The sequence below is a fragment of the Pseudoliparis swirei genome, chromosome 13, assembly GCF_029220125.1.
Source record: "Pseudoliparis swirei isolate HS2019 ecotype Mariana Trench chromosome 13, NWPU_hadal_v1, whole genome shotgun sequence".
NCBI classification, from domain to species: Eukaryota; Metazoa; Chordata; class Actinopteri; order Perciformes; family Liparidae; genus Pseudoliparis; species Pseudoliparis swirei.
The window spans coordinates 20,776,323-20,786,322 of record NC_079400.1 but is presented as its reverse complement, the minus strand read 5'-3'; the positions used below and the strand labels follow the sequence as shown (position 1 = coordinate 20,786,322).

At 50.9% G+C, this 10,000-nt stretch overlaps 1 protein-coding gene across 2 annotated transcripts in view; it reads right to left on the bottom strand.

Annotated features, from left to right (window-relative positions):
* Positions 1-5,240, bottom strand: part of gpr142 (G protein-coupled receptor 142) — an 8,186-nt gene extending 2,946 nt beyond the window's left edge. Inside the window, exons 1-2 of one of the 2 annotated variants that reach the window (XM_056430002.1) lie at positions 5,217-5,240; positions 777-929 (exon numbers count right to left, since the gene is read on the bottom strand). In XM_056430002.1, coding sequence (XP_056285977.1) covers positions 777-915 — 139 coding nt within the window. In that variant the 5' untranslated portion in view covers positions 916-929; positions 5,217-5,240. Of the gene's footprint in view, positions 1-776; positions 1,269-5,216 lie in introns of those variants that run through there. The other variant, XM_056430001.1, reaches the window with a different exon arrangement.
* Positions 5,241-10,000: the final 4,760 nt, after the last annotated feature.

Sequence of the window (10,000 nt, the reverse complement as noted above, 5' to 3'; positions counted from 1 at the left end):
CTCTCAGCCTCTCACCTCTCAGCCTCTTAGCCTCTCAGCCTCTCAGCCTCTCACCTCTCAGCCTCTCGCCTCTCAGCCTCTCAGCCTCTCACCTCTCACCTCTCAGCCTCTCACCTCTCAGCCTCTTAGCCTCTCGGCCTCTCACCTCTCAGCCTCTCACCTCTCACCTCTCACCTCTCAGCCTCTCAGCCTCTCAGCTTCTTAGCCTCTCGGCCTCTTAGCCTCTCAGCCTCTCACCTCTCACCTCTCAGCCTCTTAGCCTCTCGGCCTCTCACCTCTCAGCCTCTTAGCCTCTCAGCCTCTCACCTCTCAGCCTCTCAGCCTCTTAGCCTCTCGGCCTCTCACCTCTCACCTCTCAGCCTCTCACCTCTCACCTCTCACCTCTCAGCCTCTCACCTCTCAGCCTCTTAGCCTCTCGGCCTCTCACCTCTCACCTCTCGCCTCTCAGCCTCTCAGCCTCTCACCTCTCACCTCTCAGCCTCTCACCTCTCAGCCTCTTAGCCTCTCGGCCTCTCACCTCTCAGCCTCTCACCTCTCACCTCTCACCTCTCAGCCTCTCAGCCTCTCAGCTTCTTAGCCTCTCGGCCTCTTAGCCTCTCAGCCTCTCACCTCTCACCTCTCAGCCTCTTAGCCTCTCGGCCTCTCACCTCTCAGCCTCTTAGCCTCTCAGCCTCTCACCTCTCACCTCTCAGCCTCTCAGCCTCTTAGCCTCTCGGCCTCTCACCTCTCACCTCTCACCTCTCAGCCTCTCACCTCTCACCTCTGTGCTGCCGTACCTGGGACCCCCACGCAGAGCAGGATGCTGTAGTAGACCACGGGGACGAAGCCCAGCACACATTTGGACTTCTGCAGCTCCTCGGGTTTCCGGCCCGGCTCCTGGGGGCCGGCCGCTGTCACATTGGACCAGTCGATCATGACCGGAGCTTCCCCTGGGAGACGAGGGAGGGGCTCAGATTCAGGGTTTCATCAGAGAGCCGGAGGGAAACGCTGAGACCCAGTTTCATCATCATCATCAATAAATAACACAAGCGATGTGTTGACTGGGGGATGTTCCTCGCTGCCGTTCCTCCGTCACCTGGAACACACGGAACTCACCACACCGTCAATTACTCACCAGAGCACGGCGTGTGGATTCATCCGCCGCTGAAAATAGTCCCCAATACATGTTTTATTCCCTTGTTTGATAAACTATACAGTGACCAGCTGCTGTAGGGAGTCATGATTCAAATGTATATTTGTGATGTTTTATTTAACGACTTTAATGCAAAATAAATCAACTAAAATACATATTTATTCAACAGATTATTTTAAGTGGGTTTGTAGAACGACTGCAACTAACAACTATTCTCTACTACTAACTATCTTTTCTAGATTAATTCATTAATATTCTCACAAGACGATGTCATCACATCTCTTCTCTTGTGTGGCCGACGGTCCAAAACCCGAAATAATACACAGAAACGCTGATGTCATCATTAACGTGAAGATTCTAACGTTGGAGAAGCGTCCAGAGAACAGTGAACAGTTCAGCTTGAAATGATATTGATAATGATATATAATACATGTTCATTTCTAGAGTGACGCACACTGTGTGACGACGTCAAGTTCTGCGTCGCCGCTCTACGTCGCCGCTCTACGTCGCCGCTCTACTTGCTGCTCTGAGACCAGTGTGGAAACAACAAGTCGGTTTGGACTCAGTCGATTAAACTGCAGCTCCACAACAACAGATGGGCTGACGGTGGAGACCCTCCACCCCCCCCCCCCCACCCCACACACCCCCTTGAGACAACACCACCTCCTGCATCAAAGCTGTTCACCTGGATCCATCCTTCCTCTCTCACTCTTCCTTGAACCCTTTACGGAGTCTTGACCACCGGGAACATGGTGATCTGAGATCGGACCCCCTGCTGGGACTCTGCTGAGGAGTCAAAGCTAAACACAGAACTAACACAGAACCAGCACTACCACTTTAGTCCACAGGGGGCGCCAGAACCAACACTACCACTTTAGTCCACAGGGGGCGCCAGAACAAACACTACCACTTTAGTCCACAGGGGGCGCCAGAACCAACACTACCACTTTAGTCCACAGGGGGCGCCAGAACCAACACTACCACTTTAGTCCACAGGGGGCGCCAGAACCAACACTACCACTATAGTCCACAGGGGGCACCAGAACCAACACTACCACTTTAGTCCACAGGGGGCGCCAGAACCAACACTACCACTTTAGTCCACAGGGGGCGCCAGAGCCAACACTACCACTTTAGTCCACAGGGGGCGCCAGAACCAACACTACCACTTTAGTCCACAGGGGGCGCCAGAACCAACATTACCACTTTAGTCCACAGGGGGCGCCAGAACCAACACTACCACTTTAGTCCACAGGGGGCACCAGAACCAACACTACCACTTTAGTCCACAGGGGGCCAGAACCAACACTACCACTTTAGTCCACAGGGGGCACCAGAACCAACACTACCACTTTAGTCCACAGGGGGCACCAGAACCAACACTACCACTTTAGTCCACAGGGGGCACCAGAACCAACACTACCTCTTTAGTCCACAGGGGGCGCCATAACCAACACTACCACTTTAGTCCACAGGGGGCATCAGAACCAACACTACCACTTTAGTCCACAGGGGGCGCCAGAACCAACACTACCACTTTAGTCCACAGGGGGCACCAGAACCAACACTACCACTTTAGTCCACAGGGGGCACCAGAACCAACACTACCACTTTAGTCCACAGGGGGCATCAGAACCAACACTACCACTTTAGTCCACAGGGGGCGCCAGAACCAACACTACCACTTTAGTCCACAGGGGGCACCAGAACCAACAATACCACTTTAGTCCACAGGGGGCACCAGAACCAACAATACCACTATAGTCCACAGGGGCATCAGAACCAACAATACCACTTTAGTCCACAGGGGACGCCAGAACCAACACTACCACTTTAGTCCACAGGGGGCATCAGAACCAACACTACCACTTTAGTCCACAGCGGGCGCCAGAACCAACACTACCACTTTAGTCCACAGGGGGCACCAGAACCAACACTACCACTTTAGTCCACAGGGGGGCCAGAACCAACACTACCACTATAGTCCACAGGGGGCGCCAGAACCAACACTACCACTTTAGACCACAGGGGGCATCAGAACCAACACTACCACTTTAGTCCACAGGGGGCATCAGAACCAACACTACCACTTTAGACCACAGGGGGCATCAGAACCAACACTACCACTTTAGTCCACAGGGGGCATCAGAACCAACACTACCACTTTAGTCCACAGGGGGCGCCAGAACCAACACTACCACTTTAGTCCACAGGGGGCATCAGAACCAACACTACCACTTTAGTCCACAGGGGGCAGCAGAACCAACACTACCACTTTAGTCCAAAGGGGGCGCCAGAACCAACACTACCACTTTAGTCCACAGGGGGCATCAGAACCAACACCCCTAATAAAGTTCCTCTTATTAAGTCATTAATGTTTCATGCTATCGACCACATGTGTGTATTTATTCTGATTTAAATAAATAGAAAGAAGGGAACTCTGTATTTAACTTTCTATTACTGGTTGACAAGTTAATGTAATTAGTTCATGGAGTTTACTCTTCGGTGCTCGTATAGTTTGACGTGCGTTGGTGAGCTTGTAGAAACCTTTGATGCCGATATGTGAGTGAAGACGAGTCTCTCTCTTTCATTCCTGGGATCTGGTTATTCTCTCCATCCCACGGGGTTTGAGTCCAGGCCGTAAAAACGACACTTCTTCAGTGTTTGGATGACATGAAGCCGAGCGGCACCTCCTGCTCTTCATCGCTCATATAAACTCCTCTAGAGGAGAAGAAGACGAGCTGCTCTTCATCGCTCATATAAACTCCTCTAGAGGAGAAGAAGACGAGCTGCTCTTCATCGTTCATATAAACTCATCTATGGACGAAAAGAAGATGAGCTACTCTTCATCGCTCATATAAAGTCATCTATAGCGGTGAAGAAGACGAGCTGCTCTTCATGAACCAGCCGACATGTCACCGAGAAACAAAAACGTTCAACAGTCAAACAAAAGGAATAGTTTGGCAAAGATACAATGTTCTTCTTCTCTTTCTTCCTCTTCTTCTCCCTCTTCTTCGCCCTTCTACTCTCCCTCTTCTTCTTCTTCTTCTTCTTCTTCTTCTCTTTCTTCTTCTCCTCCTCCTGCTCCTCCTTCTTCTCTTGCTTCTTCTTCTTCTTCTTCTTCTTCTTCTTCTTCTTCTTCTTCGTGTTGGCGTGACAACGGACCCGGTGGACCAGTCCTCGGCCTCTGAGGAGTCGACCCCTCAGAGGCCGAGGACTGGTCCTCATTAGGACTTCCCAGGGTTGAGATGTAGCTGGAGGACAGAGGGGGGGGGGGGGGGAAGCTGAGCTGAACTTTATCTCCGCTCCACTGAGTCCTCTTAATAATTCATCCAGAGGTCGAACACCTGAAACAACAGTGAAGCATCCCGAGCATCAGACCCGCTGCAGGGGTTATCTTTCCCTCACTGCCGACGCAGCTGATTGGTCAACGCGGAGCTCTCCGTAACCACGGAGACGGAACGTCGGTTAGATTATTCTTCAAAACGCCAGAGGCCGAAAGAACCGGCAAAACTCCACGAACCAAAGATCAGAGTCATGATCTGTCAACTCATATTCACTTTATTACCTTTATACAGATATAAGATACACATACCAGAGGAGTCACCCCCTGGTGGTCAGGAGGGAGAATGCAGCTTTAACACATGAAGCACAGACTTCTATACAACCAGAGGAGACCCCTGGTGGTCAGGAGAGAGAATGCAGCTTTAACACATGAAGCACATACTTCTATACAACCAGAGGAGTCACCCCCTGGTGGTCAGGAGAGGGAATGTAGCTTTAACACATGAAGCATATACTTCAACACAACCAGAGGAGTCGCCCCCTGGTGGTCAGGAGAGAGAATGCAGCTTTAACACATGAAGCATAGACTTCTATACGACTCCACGAGGGCATCTCGGTAGAAATTGCTTGTTTCTTAGAAGATTCAGAAAAGGGAAAATACAAGAAAGGAGTCAAGAGCATGTGGACTGAGGCCCAGAGGAGCAGAGACAGTTTGACTCACCGCCGCTTCGCTAAATGAGTTTCACAATAAAAGAGCAGAAACACTTGAAGAGGAGGAGACACCTCGCCTGGCTCCTACCTTCACATCCAGCTCACAGCCGTCCTCTGCTCCCTCGTTCCCCCGGTGCTCCTACAGAGCCCCCGACACCCGCTGGACACCCAATGAGGGAGGAGGAGGAGGAGCAGGAGGAAGAGGAGGGGGAGGAGGAGGAGATGGAAGAGGAGAAGTGGAGTCCAGGCAGCCGGTTCATCAATGCAGCGAGAGAGCAGAGGACAAGGGGAGAGATGATGTGGAGAGGGAGAGAGAGAGAGGAGAGAGAGGAGAGAGAGAGAGAGAGAGAGAGAGAGAGAGAGAGAAGAGAGAGAGAGAGAAGAGAGAGAGAAGAGAAAGAGAGGAGAGAGAGAGAGAGAGAGAGAGAGAGAGAGAGAGAGAATAGATTTTTTTTGATTTTTGAAAAACACTTTATTTACATTTTCTTAGCCTTTACACCGTTTCTTTAAATATAAAGTGTTTTAAAAAATCAGGCTATTTAAAGTAAAAGCAAACAAAAAAACCCCAGCTCCTCCTCCACCACAGAACAAACAATATCTTTAAAACACCACCGTTGTTTAAAAGCATCCAGGTCTCCAATGTGTTTATAAAGCCTGAACTCCAGCCAGAGTCTGGCTCTGATGTTACAGAGCCACACTGCCCTGGCCTCCTGCCCCTCTCTGTTTTCCACCCGGGACTTCCTGGTTAAATAAATGGCCATTCTGGCTTCGCCTGATAGAAAGTTTAGGAGCTGCCACTTTTCTTTTTCCGTTTTTTTGTCGGCAGCTCCCATGATAAAAACCTTCTCTATAAAAACCACATTAAAAAGACTAAAAACCAATGTTAAAAGAGCGAAGAAACTCAAAAGTCTCTTACACTCGTTATAAACATGGTAAATAGTCTACCGGAGGTCACAGAAGGGGCACTGGCTCAGGACAGCGGGATTAATGACTGAAATAAAAGCGTTGGACGCGACAGCACCGTGTAAAATCCGCCACTGGAGGTCAGCGGTCCTTTCTTTCAGGGAGGCTTGTATAGGACCCCCCACTGCGGGCCAGGGCCTCCATGCCCAAGTCTCTCTGACCACACAGTGGGCGGTCTGTTGCACAGTCCGGACCTGTTGGTGCTCTTCACGCAGTTAAAATACAGTGTCTTTTTGTCTGCTTTTCTCACTGTAAATATTTCTGGGTGGCTCGTTCTTAGCAGGCGGCCGGTGAGTCCCCCTAGCCCCGGGCTGAGGGAGATGTCTGCAGGGTCATTTTGGTTTTTAATAAAAACAACGACGTCGTTGGCATACGCCGATAAAATCATTTTAAAATTAAAACCAGGTAAAACCAAACCATGTAGGCTAGAGCGTATTTTAATGAGGAGGGGTTCGAGGGAGAGTGCGTAGAGCATCCCGGACAGAGCACAGCCCTGCCGGACCCCTCTACCCACTCTAAAAGGAGCACACAGCCTGCCGTTTATCTTCAGCACACTCTCAACATTACTGTACAACACCATCAACCTTGATATTAGCTATGAAGCCAGCGCTGAAACCAAACTTCCCCAGAACTTTCCAGAGGAAGCCGTGTTCAACGCGGTCAAAAGCCTTTTCCTGATCTAGAGAAATCAGACCAGTGTCCATACCCAACGAGCTGGAGACCTCCAAAACGTCCCGAATGAGGTGGACGTTGTCCACCATGGACCTGCCGGGCACACAGTAGGTCTGGTCCCAATGGAGGACCTGCTCCATAGCTCCCCTCAGCCTGGAGGCGAGGACCCTGGACAGAAGCTTGTAATCCACACACAGCAGAGACACAGGGCGCCAGTTACCGATATCCTGCGGGTTTCCTTTTTTTGGCAGTAGGGTTAGTACTGCCCTCCGGCAGGACATCGGCATGGAACCAGAGGCCAGACTCTCGTTGAAGACGTCTAGGATGTCCCCTCCGAGGACATCCCAGTACTTTTTATAAAATTCAGCGGGGAGGCCGTCGATACCGGGCGCCCTCCCTGCATTCCCAGCAGGGCAGCTTTCAGCTCTTGGGGGGTTATGGGTCTGTTGAGCTCCTCATTAGTCTCCTCGGAGACCTGAGGCAGCTCCCCACAGAGCCCCTCTGTCGACTCTTCCTCCTCCCTATACTCACTGGCATACAGGGAGGAGTAAAACCCCACCGCTCGCTTCCGGATCTGGCTTGGTTCCACAACCGGCTGCCCTGCGTCCGTCAGCAGTGAGTGGATTACCAAAGAGTGATCAGTAAAACCAGCCGGAACAATGTTGCACATTTTAAAAATATTAAAATGGTGCTTAAAAACATAAATACGGTCTAACCTGGCTGAGGAGATCCTTCCCTCCCTAACGTGGGACCATGTGTACTGTCGGCAGTCCGGATGCATCCTTCGCCACACGTCCACCAGGCCATGAGAATGGACCAGCCTCCTCAGCACCTGCTGTGAAGCTGGATGTGGCTCTGTGTGGTTTCTGTCATTAAAATCATCCTGTGTGCAGTTAAAATCACCCCCCAAGAATAAAAAATCCTCCGAGGCACAGTCATTTAAAACATCATTAACTTTGGATAAAAACAGCTTCCTCTCTGCCCCGGTTGTTGGAGCATAGACATTAATTAAAACAACATTAAAAAGGTCGAACCGTGCTTTCACAAAGAACAGCCTCCCCTCCACGATGTGTTTGACCTCCAGTGACCGCGGGCTGAAGGCCCTGGAGAAGAGGAAGCCCACCTCCGCTGAGGTTGGTGTTGTGGCTCAGGAGGACTTCCCCCCCTCCCTCCTCCAGTCCGCCTCGTTGGTGCTGTCGCTGTGCGTCTCTTGTAAGAAGAGAACATCGTTGGCTTTCAACTTGTTAAATTCATAAATAGATGTTCTCTTCTTACTGTCCCTCGCTCCATTTACGTTTAAAACTCCGACTCTGAATGTGTTCATTAAAAGAAAAGTGTTTAAAAAACAAATAAAACTTAAAAACAACAAATCAATTAAAACACACATTGAAGCTCTCCACCTCCCCCTGCTGGATGCACTCCTTCACTTTAGGTAAAATCTTTCTGATTCTAAAAACCTCCTGCATATCTAATTTCTTCTTTGCCATGTGATAGTGGCAGGAGTGCTCAAATGCCACGAGGTCAGGGAAGTGATCCTTGACCTCTACCTTTTTTATGTTTTTCGTTTTATATAATAACAAGCTTATTTCATCCGCCGTATACAATTTTTGAGTCTGACTGTTTGTTAAAATCAGAGGAGAGTCGCTGTCCTCTGCCCCCTCCTCGTCACTGCTGTCCTCCACCTGCCCCGCCCCTTGACTCCTCCTCCTCTCCTCCACCCTGCTAGCCTTGGCCTCGCCGCCAGCGCTCTGGTCACTTTTTCTTTTTGGGGCCTCTTTCTGCCCCCCTGCTTCCTTTTCGTCCATCTCCACCTGTTCAGCCCCCTCCTCACCTACACCTTCTTCCTCTGCCCCTACGACTCCACCCACCTGTCCTACCCACTCCATGGGCTTCCCCCCAGCATTTTCTTTGTTCTTCCTTCCTTTTACTTCCTCTTCTTTTCTTTCGTCATTACTTCCTACCTCAACCACAGCCTCTGCTCTGGGTGATTTCACCACCTTTGCCACCATCACCATCACCATCACCCTTGCCAGCCGTAGCCCCATCAGCAACATTTCTTTTGTTTTTCTTATTGTCCCCTCCTTTTTCTTCATCCTCATCACTTCTCACCTCACCCACAGCCTCCCCCCCCCCACTGCTCTGGGCAGTTTCCCCACCTTTCCACCATCTCCACCCCCACCACCACCCTTGCCACCATCTGTGACCGAGCACAGTGTGAGGAGGGCTCTGTTGAGGGTGAACACCAGGAAAGCTGCAGGTCCAGATGGCATATCTGGGCGAGTACTGAAGACCTGTGCTAACCAGCTAGCTCCAGTGTTCACCACAATATTCAACCTCTCCCTGGCTGAGTCCGTGGTCCCCGCCTGCTTCAAGAGATCCACTATTGTCCCTGTGCCCAAGAATGCTTCTCCAGCATGTATGAATGACTACCGGTGGCCCTCACCTCGGTGGTCATGAAATGCTTTGAGAGGCTGATAAAGGACTACATCTGCGCCTTCCTCCCTTCCTCCATGGACCCGCTGCAGTTTGCTTATCGCCCAAACAGATCCACGGATGATGCTGTCTCCCAGGTACTGCACACCACACTCTCTCATCTGGACAGCCAGAGGGGGGGCTATGTCAGACTGCTGTTCATTGATTATAGTTCAGCTTTCAACACCATAGTCCCCTCCAGACTGGCCGGCAAGCTGATTGAGCTGGGACTGAACACATCCCTGTGTGCTTGGATCGTGCACTTCCTGACCGCCAGACCACAGGTGGTCAGGGTGGGCAGACACACTCCAAATCCTCACCCTGAACACAGGATCCCCCAGGGTTGCGTCCTCAGCCCCTACTGTACTCCCTGTACACATGACTGTGTGGCCAGGTTCAGCTCAACACCATCATCAAGTTTGCGGATGACACAGTGGTGGTGGGCCTGATCTCCGAACGACGAGAAGGCCTACCTGGAGGAAGTTGCTGATCTGTCACTCTGGTGCCAGGACAACAGCCTCATCATGAATGTCACCAAAACTAAGGAGCTGATTGTGGACTTTAGGAGGGTACAACAACAGAGGACGTACTCACCACTGGGGATTAACGGGACTACTGTGGAGAGGGTGAGCGGTATAAATACCTGGGAGTCCACATCACCGAGGATCTGACATGGTCAACAAACACAGACACTCTGGTGAGAAAGGCAAGGCAGCGCCTCTACCACCTCAGGCAGCTGAGGAAATTTTAAAGTTTCAGAGGATC